The sequence below is a fragment of the Ahaetulla prasina genome, chromosome 8, assembly GCF_028640845.1.
Source record: "Ahaetulla prasina isolate Xishuangbanna chromosome 8, ASM2864084v1, whole genome shotgun sequence".
Taxonomy (NCBI): domain Eukaryota; kingdom Metazoa; phylum Chordata; class Lepidosauria; order Squamata; family Colubridae; genus Ahaetulla; species Ahaetulla prasina.
In genome coordinates, this window is record NC_080546.1 from 28,253,276 (window position 1) to 28,271,920 (window position 18,645).

At 40.8% G+C, this 18,645-nt stretch overlaps 1 protein-coding gene across 1 annotated transcript; it reads left to right on the forward strand.

The window, feature by feature from the left end:
- Positions 1-678: 678 nt before the first annotated feature.
- On the forward strand, positions 679-18,264 carry LOC131203219 (cytochrome P450 2U1). Its single transcript, XM_058193195.1, has 5 exons — positions 679-1,560; positions 4,707-5,342; positions 11,512-11,673; positions 13,507-13,674; positions 15,658-18,264. Exons 1-5 carry the CDS (start codon positions 1,101-1,103, stop codon positions 15,834-15,836), a joined length of 1,605 nt encoding a protein of 534 aa, XP_058049178.1. The 5' UTR covers positions 679-1,100; the 3' UTR covers positions 15,837-18,264.
- The last annotated feature ends 381 nt before the right edge of the window (positions 18,265-18,645 follow it).

Here is an 18,645-nt window from a genome sequence, read left to right on the forward strand (position 1 = left end):
TAGGATTTCAAGTCTGGTGGGATAAGGTATTTTGCTGTTTTCAGAGGAATGAAGAAGTCTTCTTGTAAAATATTTCTGGACATGTTCAGTTGTATTGATGTCAGAAATGTGGTAAGGGTTCCAGACAGGCAAGCTGTATTCTAGAATTGGTCTAGCAAATGTTTTATATGCTCTGGTTAGTAGTGGTGTTTTTGGAAAAGAAGCTACGCAAGATTAGGTTTACAACTCTTAGAGCCTTTTTTGCTATGTAGTTGCAGTGGGCTTTGGGCACTTAGATCATTTGATATGAAAACTCCAAGGTCTTTAACGGGATGGGGGTCATCTGTAAGGTAATGCCCATCAAGTATGTACTTAGTGTTTGGGTTCTTTTTTCCAATATGTAAGACTGAGCATTTGCTGGTTGAGATTTTGGAGTTGCCAAGTTTTAGACCAAGCGGTTATTTGATCAAGGTCTTTTTGAATGGTAGATGTATTGTCTGTATAGTGAACAAGGATCTAATTAGGATCACATTTTTACCAGTTTGTGTACTCAGATTTTACATAACTCTATTTCACTCACACACACATTTTATTTTATTTATTTATTTATCTCCACCTCATTTAGTGCTCTTTCCTCCCCATCCACCCCCCCCCCCACCCCGATTTCGCAGCCCCGTTTGATCTCCGCAGGCCGCTACGTGTGCCCATCAGCGCCAACTGCCGCCGCTGCATTGCACGGCCTTCCAAGAACCACCGTTCAGCGGTCCCTGCCTCCGCAACTGCAAAGACAGACGCGCGCGCCGCGTCGCGGGCGAGCCGACACGGCGCTCCAGCTCCGGCGGATCAGAGCGGGGGGGGGGAGCCCCCCCCCGCCGCCACCACCTCTTTGACTCACGACGTCACATGCTCGGGGGAGTTTCCTGCGAGCTGTCATTGCTCCTTTCTTCCCCGCGGGCAGCCAATCAAAGGAAGAGCTGCTGCAAGCGGCCCGGGAAGCGGAGGCGCGCCCACAATAGCCCGGAGGGTAAGAGAATGGTGTAGTAGCGGGGACGCCCCTTAACAGGTTGCTCGTTGGCGCCGCGCTGGACCTGCTGCTGGGTTCGCCCTTCGCCTCGGGCAGGATGGCCGCCGTCGCCAGCGCGGAGGAGCCGGCTTCTTCTCTAGCACCAGATACCGTTAGAGCTGCGATGCTCGGAGCCGCCGGGCTGCTGCTGGCGTTGTGGTGGCTGTTGGGCCGCCAGACTCTGCAGCGCCTTCCGCCTGGCCCCAAGCCCTGGCCCCTGGTGGGCAACTTTGCCTTCGCCCTGCTGCCCAAAAGACTGCAGGCCCTCGGGCTCTTCCCGCCCCGCAAGAAGGAAGGGAACTGCGACCGAGCCGAGGACAGAGGGCCGACGCCGATGCATGTGCTGCTTACCGGGCTGGCCAAAATGTACGGCAGCATCTTCCGAATGGACTTGGGCAGCCGCCACGTCATTGTGCTTAGCGACTTCGAGGCTGTCCGGGATGCGCTGGTCACTCAGGCCGAGTTCTTCAGCGATCGCCCCAGTGTGCCCATCGTGGCCATCCTCACCGAGAAGAAGGGTAACAGGGCGGGGTGGGGCGGGCAGTGGGTTCGACTGTGGCGGAGGCTTTGATCAGGGACCCTTCCGGCTCTTGCGGGGGGCTCAGGAACCGGGTCTGGTGGGGGCAAAAAGACTCCAACCTGAGAGATTAGCCTGTCCTGAAGGCCCCTGCCCAGCCCTTAGTTTGGCATGTGTAATGAGTGAAAGGGAAATCTTTACTCTTTCCCTAAAGCTGTTTTTATTTTGACCTATGGGTGTGTCTCATTTTGTTTAGACACACCCAACAAATCCTGGTTTCAAAATAAAGTAGCACAATGACAGAAGAGAATGTTTGTAGCCCTTCTTTAAACTGTGGAATCTTTAATGCTCTCTCAGCCTGGTTGTTTTCTGCAGAGGTTTCATTTCCCAAACTAGGTAACATCATCAGTGCTGGTAAGGAAATCCATGCTAGTAAGGAAATTGGTGGCTTGAGCCCTGTCAGTGTTGGTGGGAGTGGTCTTGGAGTTAATCTCTACTTATCTGGGTGTTGAGCAGGTGAGCAGGTGTTTAGGTCTTTTTCTTTTTCTTTTGGATTATCTCTTTTGAATAGTAGTAGGTGTTGTTTATCTTTATGTGCCTATTGATGGCGGATTTGTCTGAGTGCCAGGCTTCTAAGAATTCTTTAGGTTTTGGAGGCTTGGCTTGGTCTAGAATGTTTCCCAATTGAAACCATGGTTAAATCTGTCTATGTGTTGTGGAATTAAGAAAATGTCACCACATCTTCTGACTGCTAGTTGACGTTCATGAAGACAGACAACTATATTTTCAACTGGAAAATGTTTTAGACTAAGCCTAGTCACAAAGGACTAGAAAATTCCTGGATACCATGAATTTAGACAATCACTTGGCACATAGCACCATCAATAGACAATGCCAATCACTTGGCACTTAGACCATCAATAGGCACATAGAGACAATGTCCATACCCTTTTTTTTATTTGCATTTATATCCCGCCCTTCTCCGAAGACTCAGGGCGGCTTACACTATGTCCGGCAATAGTCTTTATCCATTTGTATACTATATACAAAGTCAACTTATTGCCCCCCAACAATCTGGGTCCTCATTTTACCTACCTTATAAAGGATGGAAGGCTGAGTCAACCTTGCGCCTGGTAGGACTTGAACCTGCAATATTGCAGGCAGTTGCTGTTAATAACAGGCTGCATTAGCCTGTTGAGCCACTAGAGGCCCTTTAAAAGAAGCAGCCAAAAAGACTACCCTAAAGACCACCTTACCAGCAATCAACACCTGGATGATTAAGGCCAAGATTAACACTAGGCCAACAATGAATAAGTAAACAATATTCTAATCAAGAAACTACAAACTCAGATAAGCAAACTAACAGTAAACAGCCCAATTCAGAACTACCTAGTCTACTCCCACTAATATCGACCGGGCAAAATGAGAGCAAACTTGATTCACTTACTAGTTACTGATGTTACCTAGTTTGGTAATTGAACGTTTGCAAGAAAACAACTAAGTTTAGAGAGCACCAAGGACTCCACAGTTAGCATAACGTGTGAACTGAGTCTTAGGCTTCTATTATAGGCACACTTTTTGAGGAAGTGAAAGATCAGACTTTCAGACCAATTGAATTGCATAGCATGTAAACATTACAACATTCTGCAGCATACTTACCAGGAGGCAGAAACTGAGCTAGGACTCAGATAAGTGAAGGCTTGCTAAAATGACCAAAATTAAGAGACTGGTATAAATAAGAAGGAGTTTGGGGCCACTTTTTCCAACTAACAAATTACATTAAAGGGTGTATGGATTTGTGATCTACAGTTCAATTGATCAGCTGCATAAAAGAGTTAGACTAATGCAGGATTCAATTAGGGTGGTGGAAAAGGACGAGACAGGATGGTTCTGCAGATGCAGTATATAAGTGAGGCAGATTACAAATATTGCAAGTACCTTATCAATTAACAAATAAAACGTGTTAAAAGCCTTTGTTGAAGATTTCTGAAATTTCTGAAACTTTTTGATATGAGTTCAGAAATTTATAACAAACCCACCTGTCTACTGCCCCATGACACCAACTGTACTATCATTGGGCCCAACAAATACACATGCAAGATTAGAACTGTATTCACATGCTCTTCCTTTAATGTGATACATGCCATTATCAGCCAGAAGTGCCCCTTGATTCTAGAGCGGACATATGAAACAAACTTTACACAAAATAATTAATGGACACAAAAAAAGAACATATTTTTAAAGCATTTCAGCTTTCTAAAGACATTTTATGGCAGATTTCAAAATGACTGTTTTGGAAAAATGAAAATTTAAATACACCATTAAGTAAGAGATTGGCAAATTTACAGAACTGGCTAGATGAGCAAATCTTCTGACACACTCTTAAGGCAGCTTGCTCTGTTTCTAAAACCTAATAAAATTTTAGTGGCTTTGAATATGCTTTTGTTTGAAATGAAAGATTGGGTGCAAGATCTATGCTCTGTTCATTGCCTAAAGTAGGGATGCTAATTTTTTCCATATCAAAGAGTGATTTTGATTGTGAAAAATAAACATGTTTCTCCCATACATAAGCTACATTTCATTTAATGTAACTAAAATTAAATATGTTTATCTTGTATTTAAACTGTTAACATTTAAACACTTCTGTCATATTTAAAAGATAAAATTTGGCAATAATTTTTGGAGCTCTTTTCTAGAGCCTACATGCAGATCTGGCACCTTAGGCTATGTAACTCTGATGTAAGTCCTTTATGTCCAAAATTATTGTCTCTTCAAGACTGTCAGGGTTATCTCTGTTCAATTCCTAGAAAAGAGAAACCCTTGGCTCCATAGATTTAAAGAAAAGTACTTTTACTAGGAACAAACTGAAAGCAAAAAGTTGCAAGCAAGCTATGAGGGAAAACCAGCGAACACATCAACTTCAAACACAATATACAGCCCAATCTCCTTGAGGACCACATACCAGAGCCAACAGGCCTTGCAGATAACAGCAGTTGCAATCTTCCCCCTATTCCTCCCTCCCCCCTTCATATGGCAGTAAGCAACAGGCTGGCTGACAAAGGCTTTGGAATGAAAGAAGCTGCAGAAGGTTTTCAAGGATTCAAAGAAGCCCCATTTCAAATCTTAAATGTTCTTTTCTCCATACAGGTGTGGTGTTTGCGCCTTACAATCCAGTGTGGAAAAAACAAAGGAAGTTTTCCCACTCAACTCTCCGTCACTTTGGATTAGGAAAGCACAGTCTGGAGCCTAAAATCATTGAAGAATTCAAGTATGTGAAAGATGAGATTCTGAAACATGGAGAGGAGCAATTCAATCCTTTCCCTATTATTGGCAATGCAGTGTCCAATGTGATCTGCTCAATGGCCTTTGGTAGACGCTTTGATTATGATGACGCAGAATTCAAGAACATGCTAAATCTTATGTCACGTGCACTGGAGTTCAGCCTGAATAGTCAGGTCCTGTTGGTCAACATTTGCCCATGGCTCTATTATCTTCCTTTTGGACCTTTCAGAGAATTCAGGCAGATTGTGCTGGATATCACAGCTTTCTTGAAAAACATCATTAGACAGCACAGGGAAAGCTTGGATGCCCAGTATCCCCGAGACTTCATTGATATGTATCTCGTGCATTCTGATGAGGAAAAGAAGATCAATGGGGAAAGTAGCTTTAATGAAGACTACCTGTTCTTCATTATTGGAGACCTTTTTATTGCAGGCACAGATACTACATCCAACACACTACTCTGGAGCCTTCTTTACATGTCCCTTCACCCACAAGAGCAAAGTACGTGGCATTGGATTTTATCTACATTTCCTACTGAACCTACTTTGAAATCAGTAATTCAAAGCTTTTCTACTTGGGTGGGTGGGCTGAACTTTCTAAGATGTGTGGGTGGGGTGGAGCCGGACTTTTCAAGATGTTTAAAAAAATAAACAATGAACAACGACAGGGAAAGGGAGCAGCATTTTTTTGTTTGCTTTGCTCTCTTTCTTGGGGTGTGCTTCTTTAAAAGAAAAAAGGGAAAGTCTACACAAGGAACAGGAGAGCTGATCAGAGCCTCTTGGCAAAACCTCCTGCAGAACTTGGAATAGGCAAGATATCTCTGTCAAAGCATCGGGAATGAAAATCCTGTGTATGTGGTAGAATTAGGGGTTATCTATGTTCCACAATGCAAAGAGACAAAGCTATTTAAAACATTCTATAAAAGAGTAGACGAAACAATCTTTTCTCAGGATAGAGAAACGAAACAAAGCAATCTTCCAAGACAACTGTATTGGAACTGATGATTTAAAGTTTTTTTCATAAATAATATGCTATTATTATACATAATAATTACATGCCAATTTAGTTTTTTGTCTCCTTGGGCAGTATAAATCCCTTAATCCCAACTAGGCTCCCCCAGAGGATCTGAAAATGCTGGCCCGACTGCTTCCCTAATATGGTACCATACCTCAGTTATCTAGATTCTCATTGACCTCAACAAAGTTGCTCAACCTGCTGCTAATTAGTAAAATATTTAAGGAAGATAAAATCTTTGTTGTTCAAACAATGAAATGTTGGCGACTGTCAGCTAGCCAGGCAGACTTACTGCCTCAAGAGAGGATTGGATTAAAAAGTATATTTTAGGTCATTGTGTAAATAGGATTTGTCAAACAAATGGGATATGCTAGTATACTCGGATTAACTTTGAACTCATTTTTTAAAAAAAAAAGAATAAATAAAGCCGAAGCAATAACAAACAGGCAGAAAGAGAGACTGCAAATTCTCCCAAGGTGAGCTCATGAGTCCTTTGTGAGGCTGTGGGATGGTAGGGTGCTGATGAGCTGAAGCCATGAGGTAATAAGGTTTAGGATAGGAAATGCCACCTTGAAGGTGACTGTGGCTCCACTACCCTGAAAGAGCCTATTTATATCCAACTGTTCTCAACAGCTAATGCCCAGTATGCAACCTATTTTGGGGGAGGGGGGAGGTAGTACATTGGGGATTTAGCTGTAAGGTGCTTTAAAAGAAACGGATTGTCTGAATTCTTTTTATTCAGAGTTCTGAATGGGACCAAGATGGCATTGCTTTGGGGTTGACGACCTTGTTGGGGCCTCGATTGGAGTGATCTTATCAGATCTCAGCAGCCTCTGATTCTATGGGAGATCATATCCTTTTGAATTGCCTATGTGTTACCTCTTTCAGGCACTATTTTGTTCTACGTGTTCCTTATTCAGAAGATCCCTTGACACCGGAAGTGTAAAAGAGAAAATAAAAAAGATTCAGAGGATAGTTTCAGTTAGTGGTCATGGGGGAAGGAAAAGTCAGCATGGTGGCTGTTTGGTTGTGCTATAGCAGTGATGGCTAACCTTTTTGCTGTTGTGTGCCAAAAGGGGGGGGGAGCACGGGGGGGGGGGTTGCGCGCGTGCATGCCCACACCCATAATTTAATGTCTCCTACACATGACACCCTGTGCTCCACCCACTTTTGACACGCAATGGCACGGTAGGCCTCTTTTTTGCCCTCCCCAAGCTCCAGAGGTTTTCTTGGAGCCTGTCGTGTCCCACTCCTCCGCTGACGGCCGGGTCAGGGAAATCCGAATTAGGCGTGCCTCTGCAGCTCTGCCAAAGTCCTAGCAAAGTTCTCAAGGCAGGCAGGAGACCAGAAAGTGATTTCAGCAAGATAAGGTAGACTTTGCCTGACTCAGAGACTGCCAGAAAGCAGATCCTTTATATAGGCCATGGGGTGTGGCTCCATGACTCAGCACTTATCCCGGCCTGCCCCTCCCTTCCTTCTGTTGACGCCGCTTATCAATTCTCCTGAAGCGAGGGTCACTCCAGTCTGCAGCTGTTGGTAATTGACCTTCCTCAGGCTCACATGCTGTGGGGGAGGGGTCTAGTTGCTCTGTTTGCCTGGGCATGGAGCCAGGGCTGGGGGCTGGAGGCGCTTCTTCTTCCTCAGCCTGTCTGGGCATGGAGCCAGGGCTGGGGCCGGGAGGCATGCTAGGACATTCCTCAGCATTCGGAAGCAGATAAGAAGGCCCCGGCTGCGGGGAAAGCGGACGAGGCACAACAGAGCCTGAGGAGGATGAAAATGGCCTCCCCGCCCCAGAGGCCCTCCGGAGGCCAGAAAAAACCCATTTGCTGACTTCCGGTGGGCCCAGAAGGCTGAAAATCAGCTGGCCAGCACGCGCATGTGCGTTGGAGCTGAGTTAGGGCAACACTTGCGGGTCCACAGATATGGCTCCGCGTGCCACAGATTCGCCATCACAATGCTATAGGATTTGATCTCCCTGCTGCTTTTTACCATCTACTTGAAAGTATTAGGAAATGTCATCTGCCAGTTTAAAGTGACATATCCTTAATATGCAGATGATATTAATTATATATCACTGTTGCACTGTAGAAATATCATCCCAATGTCTGAAGGCTGTTGGAGTCTGGATGGACAAAACATGCTAAAACTGAATCCAAGCAAGAAGTTGCGGTTTGTTTATCACAGTATTTTGTCTTTTTAAGTGGTATCTCTTGACATAAAAGTGCCACTCTTGAGGTAGCAGGACTGCAACTTGGAGGTGTTCTTTGAATCATACTTACTATTGCATGCTTGGGTGGAAAGTGTGGCTTTTGCCGATCTTCACTGGTGCATCGCTTGCATCTTTTTTTAAAATTTTGTTTTATTTTATTTTATTTTATTTGTCAAACACAACAGTATATATAAGTATAAGCATGAAATAACCATACGAATTGGATACAATCAAAGGGAACATTAGGACAGGAACGGTAGGCACGCTGGTGCTCTTATGCACACCCCTCACAGACCTCTTAGGAATGGGGTAAGGTCAATAGTAGATAGTCTTTGGTTAAAGCTTTGGGGATTTTGGGAAGAGACCACGGAGTCAAGTAGTGCATTCCAGGCATTAACAACTCTGTTACTGAAGTCATATTTTCTATAATCAACATTGGAACGGTTCACATTAAGTTTAAATCTATTGTGTGCTTGTGTATTGTTGCGATTGAAGCTGAAGTAGTCTTCGACAGGAAGGACATTGTAGCAGATGATTTTATGAGTTATACTCAGGTCATGCCGAAAGCGGTGGAGTTTCTTGGAGCACAATAACCATGCTGTAGTGACTTACACTATGATTGCGTTCTCTGATTCTTGGGCTGGTGTTGCTATGAGTATATAATATTTGTATTGCTACTCTTGAACTGACTCCCAATAGGTTTCCGGTTCTGGTTTAACCTGTATTGTCTTTAATGACAACTAGAGTTGGCCCATCCAATGTATTTCTTCTGGGAAAAACTGCTGTCCCATGTGAAATGAGGGTTAAGAGCTAGAAAAGGCAAAGGGTGCTTTTCACAAATGCCCCCAATATTCTAGAACAGCCTATCCTGAAAACAAGATTAGCCCCCTCGGTGGTTGTCTTTCAAAAGTTGGTTAAACAAAACTCTTCAAAAGTCATTTGGAGGAATAGTAGGATCTCACCATCATGCTTTGATTGCTGTTCTATGTTGCTTTTCATATTTTACAGTGGATGTTTCAATTTTTTGTGAAGGAGGGCCAAATCTTGATAAATTTAGTGAATAATTTAATGAATAAAAATAAATAAATATTTTTTGCTAAAAGCACAGCACACATAATGACAGCAAATTGCTGGCTGAACAGCTTTCATGTTTCATGTATTATTTATTCTCTGCCACCCTATTGAACGTTTTCACAAGTTCTGATTTTGCAGTTAGCAGCAATTAGGAAAGTCTTCAGTAAATGAATATAGGATGTTTTAGAACAGGTTTAGACAGCTTGCTTCTCTGTCTTTGAACACCCTTCTGATCCTTGCTGAAAATTGGTGGCCCCTTCTCCCCATCTTGGAGCATGAACTGCAGAAAAGTTATAATGCAAACCCCAAAATAGATTTAACATTGTTTTAAAACCAAAACATTGTGCCTATATTCTTTTCTGCACTATGACTGGAAATTAGCTCACTTCTACTGTGCCATTTTAAGAGTTCCTCCATTCCAGGTAATGAAAAATACAAAGTCTTGGACAAAAATATCCATACAGAACAGTCTTTTAATTTATTTATTTTTTTGTAAAAACATGCCATTCATTTAACTTTTTGGCTTTTTTTTCCTAACACATTTTAGTATTCCAGTCTGATTTCTGGTTTAGGCAGAAGAGGGCAGTGTTTGACATCTAGTTGGCATGAAAGCTGTGCAAATAAGTTTTTTTTCCTAATTTATTTTGAAATACTCCATTATTGTATGAATATAAGAACTGTGCTGATTCAGGCCTTAGGTCTACGTATTCCAATGTTTTGTGTCTCACAATGGCCAGCTGGATATATTCAGAAAGTTTACAGTCCTTTACAGGTATCTGTTAGCCCTCATTCTCTGTTGTTTTCTGCAGTATTTTAAGACATGCTGTCTGTAAATGGAATTTGTAGCCATTAATCTACTGATTCTCTATGAATCTGTCCAATACTCTTTGAAAACCATCCATCTTGGCAATGACTTCTGTAGACTGTATGAAATGGACTTCCTTCTGTTGCTCATGAATCTCTCTGCAATTTGTTTCAGTGACTGCCCTCAGTCCTCATTGTGAGGAAAGGGCAAAAACCTTATTTCTCCATGTTATCAGTGCCATTCATGATTTTCTATACCTTTGTCACATCTGCTGTTAGCCTAATTTTTCCAGGTTAAGCAGCCCAGTTGCTATAGTTTTTCTTCACAGGACAACTGCTGTTGCCTGTTCGTTGTACTTTGTCAGGCTTTAGACTTAAAATCTTTCTTAAGGTGTGCTGAATAGAAAGGTGCAAGACAATCCCAAATCACCATAGATTTTATATAAGGGCACTATTGGGATTGCCAATTCTTTTTTCCCAATTTCTTTCCAAGATTCCAAGCATACATTCACCTTTTTTAAAAAACAGCAACTCCATACTAGGTTGACATTTCACTGAACCTTCTAATCTAGTTCCAAGTTTCTTTCTTGACTGATCACTATCAGCATAGTTCCACTAACATAAAGGTCCGTGATGGCGAACCTATGGCACATGTGCCAGAGGTGGCACACAGAGCCCTCTCTGCTGGCACGCATGTTGTCGCCCCAGGTCAGATCTCTGTGGCGTTTCTTTGTGAGCTTCAGTTTCTCTGCAAACAACAAAACAGAAGCTCATGAAAGAAAAATATCTTACCTCTTGTCACTCTGCCTGTGTTGGGATGCCCCGCCTCCCACTGGCCAGCTGGTCTTCGGGTCTCTGCTGCGCATGCACGCATGTCCATGCATGCGCACATTCGCGCATGTCTGTGCACATGTCTGCCATGTACACGTATGCACATGCACATTTCAGTTTGGGCATGCACGCATGCACAATTTGGGCACTTGGTGTCTAAAAGGTTTGCCATCACTGGTATAGGTGAAACTGGGAGATTTTTATGCCCACATACATAATTTTATGCATTTATATTAAACTACATTTGAAGGCATTTTTCCCACTTAGGAGAGAGACTTTCAGGGCAATCCACAGCCCTCTTTTGATATGTCAACCCTGAACGTTTTGATAACATCAGCAGGCATAACTCCTTAACTACTCAAATCTTAATTTCAAATTGTTTACTTACAAAAAAAAAAAAGCGAAGATCCCAATAATGATCTCTTGGGGACAATACATATCTGAATCAAGGAGAGAATTGCCTTTTTATTCCTACTTTCTATTTCCTATGTGTGCAGACATTTTTTTGAAATATTAAAACGCATCAAAAACTAATCAGTATACAGATTTTAATGGCAGAGGAGACAAATACAAGCTTAAAGGGACTTACATCTAGAAGAGCAGATTGTGTCACTCTTCTGGACCTAGATCTCTCTCTATATATATCCAATAACCCTCCTCCTCTTTCGTTAGACTGCAGATGAACCAGTTCTCTACCCACCCAAAACGTTCATTTTACTATTTGTTTATTTTGCACAGGAAAGGTTCAAGAAGAAATTGAATTGGTCATTGGGTGCAACAGACCTCCTACTCTGGCTGATAAGGCGCACATGCCCTTTACAGAAGCAACTATTATGGAAGTTCAAAGAATGACAGTGGTTGTCCCTCTTTCTATTCCTCGGATGGCCTCCGAAACTACTGGTCAGTATTGAAGAAGAAATATGCTGGTCAGCTTGACAATGTTGTTCTTTCCCTGCTGCAAGTTCATTTGTCTGAGAAACAATACATTCAGTAGAAACTTGAAGAACTGAAATGAGCAACATTCAGTTCTGTGTGTTGCTACAAATTTCAGGGTAGCATAGTAGTTAACTTGTTGAACTAGGACAAGGGATACCCAAGTACAAGTCTTTCTCCCAATGTAGACGTTTACAGGTAATTCTGGGCCAATCAGTCTTTAATTCAACCATTTCAGAGTGATGTTGCTCTGGGTAAAAACTAAACGGAGGGAATACTATGCTTAGTACCTTAAGATTCTGAATGAAAAGTAAGATATTAATCTAACAATTACAATAACTTGCATTTGCTTTCATTTTTACAGGGGCATTCTTTATTTAATTGTTGTAAATACTTAATTTTCTTGTTCTGTCACCTTAGGAATTATGATTTAGTGGCAACTTGGGAGGTTTACAGGAAGGGGAAGCAAATGAGGACTAGAGCTGATTTGGATTGCCTGCTATAGCTGAAAGTATATTTCAAGAGGCTGTAATACTTACAAAAAGCATGGCATTTATGTTTATGATCTTATGGTTTGATTAGTCTCCCTTACATTTAATTTCTCTCTTACACACACACACACACACACACACACACACACACACACACACACACACACACACACATATAGTACCAAATTTGTGTTTGCTGATAAAGAAAATAAAGGAATAGGTCTATTTCAAGCTATTTAGCTCTCATCAGCTAGCCATACCCTTACTCGGATTCGAACTTGGGAACCTGAGGGCTCCTGCTGTAAGGTAAAAAGGTAAAGGTTCCCCTCGCACATACGTGCTAGTCGATGCCGACTCTAGGGGGCGGTGCTCATCTCCGTTTCAAAGCCGAAGAGCCAGCGCTGTCCGAAGATGTCTAGGTTGGCAGAAGCTGGGACAAGTAATGGGAGCTTACCCCGTTACATGGCAGCACTAGGGATTCGAACTGCTGAGCTGCCGACCTTTCGATCAACAAGCTCAACGTCCTAGCCCCTGAGCCTCCGCATCCCTTCCTGCTGTAATAACAATCAATCATTTTAATTGGGCAAAATAACATTCATCCAAATCAGTATTTTAATGTCTGTTGATTTCAGTAAATAAGAGCTACAAAGGAGGAAAGGAATTCTATAGAAAATTGCTTCAGTTTTGATGTTTCTAGTTATGAATTGGTACTGTGTTTCCCCAAAAACATGGCCTAGCTTGATTTTATGTATGTACCTAATATAAGCCCTACCCAAAAATAAGCCCTAGTTAAGACTCTGCCCACTCCGCCCCCCTGTTGTATGAGGTAGGGCAAGTCGCATGTGTAAAAATCAAGCTAGGGTGAGGGGGGGTAGAGCTGCCCCACACACCCGCTTACCTTACCACCACCACATCCAGGCTTCCCACGCCCTGACACCTGTCACACTGTTGCCCGACTTCTGCGCTGCTTGCGGCCGAACACCACGTGGCACATCAAGCCAGTGCCGCCACTCACGGCAGGAGACAGCATGGCACATTGTGCCAGTACTGCCGCTTGCAGGCTGCATGGCACATCACTCCGGTGCTGCCACTCGCACAATGATGCAACATGCCACATGGAAAAAAATCAGGCAGTGGCACAACAGGTATTGGGATGTGGGAGGCCTGGCTGTGGTGGTCCTAAGGTAAGCGAGTAAAACATCCCCTGAAAATAAGACCTGGTGCTTATTTTGGGGTCTAAGAGAAAATAAGACCAGGTCTTCTGGTGATCTGTATATTTTGATCTGAACTTTATTCTTTCTCCTTTCAGAGCTTCAGGGATACCTTATTCCAAAGGGCAGTGTAATCATTCCTAACTTGTGGTCCGTGCACAGAGATCCCAACAAATGGGAGAACCCAAATGATTTTTGCCCGGCAAGATTTCTGGATGAGAATGGCCAGCTCCTCAAAAAAGAAACATTTATTCCTTTTGGAATTGGTAATTTAATTGTTTAGAGTAAAGATTATTTCAACATTAATGTGATAGAACTTTAAATCACCTACTTACTTATTTGTAGTAAATGCTGCAGAGGCACCTTTTGGGGTCAGAAGCAACCATTTTGCCAGGCATTTAAAGGTCCACATGTGAAGTTTCAGTTTAACTGATTTATTGCTCACACGTATTATATGTACTTGGCATGAATGCTAGAACCCCAATTTCTTAAACCCAGATGCCTGTCATATCCCACAAATGCTGTTCCTGCACAGAACTTGAAGGCATCCCTGCAAGAGATTATATTACAACAACAATGTCATTGATAAGAAAATTGAAACACTTTTTAAAATATCATAAAAATTGTGTCAAAAGTATTGGACAAAGCAGAAATGTTATGACAATAGATGAAACAGTGACTCTGGCCAAGGATGTACAGATTTTTGGGGGCTGGGGGCAGCCCTTGAGCCTTGATCAGTGTGACAAAGGACCAGATTCCCAAAATGAAAGCAGTGAAATTCATTTAATTTAATGGCAATTTAAAATAAAAAAAATTGAAGTGTCATTCTTCAGTTTTATCATCATTCTCCAGGAATGTATTGAGTTATAATTTAGCAGCAAGCTTAAAAGGTCAGCTTCCAAGGTTTTCAAAGGCTACATCTTGTGCATCACTGAATTAGGTGGTGTAGGAATGTAGGAAAAACATAGATCAGGCCTCAACCTTGTCTCCCAGATTTGACATTATATGAGATTGTGTAATAGGAGACCAGTTTTTTCCAAGTCTTTTAGCTGCAAATATTTACTGTCATTCCTTAGATCATTCTTTTATTTTTCAATAAACAAAACCTATTTAGAACATTTTAACTATGACCTTGGAGGCTCACTCCATAAGGCTTTGGCCCCATAACACCTCTTATAGGCAAGTGATGGCTTTCCACAGCAGTAATGCTACATCATACATTAAGTAAACAGGCCAGAAATAACAACAAACAATGCAGAAAATATTTATACAATAAGAATCAGTTCTCTTGTGATGCTGCCTTTTTAAAAAACCATTTAAGAAACAGAATGGGTAGAAAACTACCTAGAATTTCATTTTAATAAATTGTAGGAAAGAATTAGAGAGCTATTTTGGTATAGTGGTTAAGGGATTAGGCTAGAAGTCAAGAGACTGTCAGTTCTAGTCCTGCCTTAGGTGCAAAACCAGCAGGGTGACCTTGGGACAGTGGTGGGATTCAGCCGGTTCTATCTGGATCGCGCGAACCGATAGTGCTGACTGTGGGAGACTCCGCCCACCCACCCGGATGTAATGCGCAACTACTGTGCAGGCGCGTGCTCACATTTGCGAACCGGTACAGAAGGTAAGTGAATCCCACCTCTGCCTTGGGCCAGTCACTTTCTCTCAATCCTGAGAAGGAGGCAGTGGCAAACCCCTTCTGCAAAACCTTACCAAAATAAGTTCAGAGGTTTGTCCAGGCAGTCTCTGAGAATCAGACACTATTGAACTGACAAAAAGAGTGTTAATAGGAATGCACCAATAGTGTTCAAAATTCTTCATTGGATTTGTTTTGAGAAATTAGGGGACAATTGCTGTGGTGTCTCAAGGGAAGAGGACATTCTCCAAAAATTTCTAAGGATCAGAGCTTCTTAGTTGTAACAAGAATGTCCCTAATTGTAGGAAGAGCTCCTTCTCAATGTTTTCCTTTGGGATGAATGAAGGAGAGGTCCAGTGACTCATAACTGCCTATCTGAAGAAAGGAAATTCTCTTTCTTTTTCTCACCTGTATATACACATACAGTAAATACACACACTGGGCTGCAATATTCCACCCATCATTTAATCATTTCTTTGAAGCAAATGTCCTCTCATAAAATAGAAATGAAATGAAAAAAATATATATACTGTTTTCTGCTAGGCACTAATTAATTGTGAAAAATCATTTTTGTCTCCCCGTAATTCCTTTTCTTGTGTTTGTTTTCTTTTTAAAGGCAAACGTGTGTGCATGGGAGAACAGCTTGCCAAGATGGAGCTTTTCTTGATGTTCGTGAGCCTTTTGCAAAGTTTCAACTTTATATACCCTGAGGACTTAAAGAAACCACCAATGGAAGGAAGATTCGGCCTGACGTTAGCTCCCTTTCCATTTAAACTTATTGCCTTAAAGAGATGAGGAAACTTCCAAGAAAAATGTTGCATGATGGTCATGTTACTATATGAAATTCAGGGCTATAAATGAAATGTTCTTCACCAAAAGCTAGTCATTAGCCCAAACAGGCTAGGGAATTTTCAGCCCATGGGATATCCAAAAATTATCAAGCACTTTCTCCTTTGCTTGGGCTGTCCCCCACTTGATATGCTGAAACTCTTCAACTATAGAAACAAACTGAAGTATGTTGACTCCAAGAGCTGCAGAGTAGCAAGAGAAAATTGGGGCAGCCACACATAAGGGAACCATTGATGGTTGAATGCCTTTTTATAGTAGACTAAAAAGCAAAGGAAAATATTGGAAATATTTGCACACGACAATAGACAAAAGCCAAAAAAAAAAAAAGATTCAGAAAGCACTTCTGTATTTGGAACTTTTAAAAAGACATAGTTAAAGATGGGTTATGTTAAAAACTTGAGCGGCATTGCAAACTGTCTTAAAACCCAGTTGCTGGGGCGGAGTATGTGTGTCTTCTATTGGATAAGTCTGGCTTGTCTTTCAGTAGTAAATCAAGGGGAAAAAATAGCCGTCTTGCACATGCAAATATTAGTTCAATCCTTGGCTGGCTCCTTTTACATGCTCCAGGGAGGCTGCTTTTTTTTTTTTTAAAAAAAGTGAAGCCTCAAACATACATAGATGTGATCAATTAAATGAATGTTCCATCCTTGTTTTAATAATGAAGGAAAATTTACTTTTAAATGATGATGGAAATGGAATAGATTTTGGGGTGATACAAAATGATGTTATTGAGTCTAAGATTCACAATCTTTGTGTCCAAACTACTGTTCATTTGTGCTAATCATGAAAAACAAAACAGTGAGTGGACTTCCACAATTCAATTTTTAATATATATTTCTTGAGATTTATCTCATGGCAGCTCTGTTTATTGTTTGCTAAAAGCAAATTTTTGTTGGCACAACTTAGATAATTTCTCAACTGTTCACATTCTGAGTTTCTGGCAGATTTCAGAAACTGCTGAGCTCAGCCTGATTTAACCAGCAAGCCACCCATAAAATCTATGTTGAAAATGTGTAATACATAGTGTAAATGCCATAGGAAGTGGCGTTAGCATGGTCAAACTGTATTGCTTCAGGAAAGCATAGGAAATACAATGATAAATATCTAAAAATAGGATTTTATTGGGCAGAAGATGTACTTGTCTCTATTAGTGCTCTACCATTTGTATTGGAGAACAGTCTTGACCAGTTATAATTGTGGTCCTGGCATGAACTATACATAAAATAATTCAATTGACAAATATTTGAGTTTGAAATTTGGGACATAAAATTTAATTTAAAAAGGCCTTTAGAAATGAAAGATAGGTAGGAATGCAACTCTTATTCTAATCTTATTTTCCAAACTAAGATTAGAATTTAAGTCCCATGCTTTTAAATACTAAAACGTAGGGAGGAAGAATAATTGCTAGTTCCTATATTTCTTATATATTTCATGGTCCATAAATGCAGAATGTTTTGATGAACATTTAGATGCTATTCGGCATAATAAAAAAGATGTACATGTATTTAACTACAACTCACATTTTAATTAAATTAACTGCATTTTAAAAAAAGAGATAAATTTTCCTTGGGTGAGGTAAGAAAGGTAACTAACTATTCCTTTTCCTGCATGTCATCCCAATTAAAAAAAAATCATACTGCCATAACTTGGGGCTTGTACTTTTTGGTGGAAAATCGAAAGTAATTCCAATTGAAAATGGTTTTTGTTCATTTTCAGTTCACAGAGAACCTGAATTAATGGATCAGCAGGTTTGATGAACAGACTGAACCATATTTCGCTTACCTGTGGTTTATTGCATGAACAATATTTAACTGGTTCATACAATAGTGTTAAAAATTAAATAAAGGGCATTGTGTAATATGAATTACTGTAACTCGCAGAATGAATTATCCTTTAAAAAGGAAACTTGGCCATCTTCGACAATCCTTATCCTTCAATTGCACTGCTAACATTTAGATGAGTGCTGCTATGGCAGATAATCTTATCAGGCAAAATACAACTGATCCTTGGTATGGCATGTGGGTCCTTTTGTAATGAAGCAATCTTTTACTGAAGCACTTTATAATTTTGTCAGATTCCAAAGGTCTGTATTTCTGCATTTTAGAAGGCACTAAGGGCCTGTGTAAGAGCTGGGTATATTAGTTGACTATACCTTACTAGTGTTTATATTGTCTAATGTTGTTTTCAAAATGAATGCCTTGTTTAGAATTTTAGGATTAGAATGTAAAATCCAAGATGGATTGCTTTTTTTTTAAAGGTGCCTATATTTAGACACAGTGTGAAATATGTTCATCTAAATAAAGTTTTAGATAAATGAAATAAAATATTTGTCTAAATAAAGTTTTGCTTTTAAAAACCGACCATTAAGAAGACAATTTTGATTTAAAACATGTTCTCCTGCGGGTATTAAAAATATAACATTATTTTACTAGCCTTTCTCAATTGCTATTCAAATGCTTGGGAGTACAAAATATCTGGAAAATCTCAGATTGATGAGAATTATATTACAGATATCCTTTTTTATGTACCTAAATGTTTTCTTCCAGTGTTCTGTTTCTGGCTGATTTGACACTACTGTAATAATCTTTCTCCAAGTATTCTTGGCAACTGTAGTTTTCTATGTAAAAATTCTTAATTCAAATGATTTCTTTAAATTGAACTATATATAGGTAAAACTGTTGTAAAATGGGTATATTTTTACTATATTGTCTAAACTAATTATGATTTCAAACAATGTATGCTATGCCTCACTAGC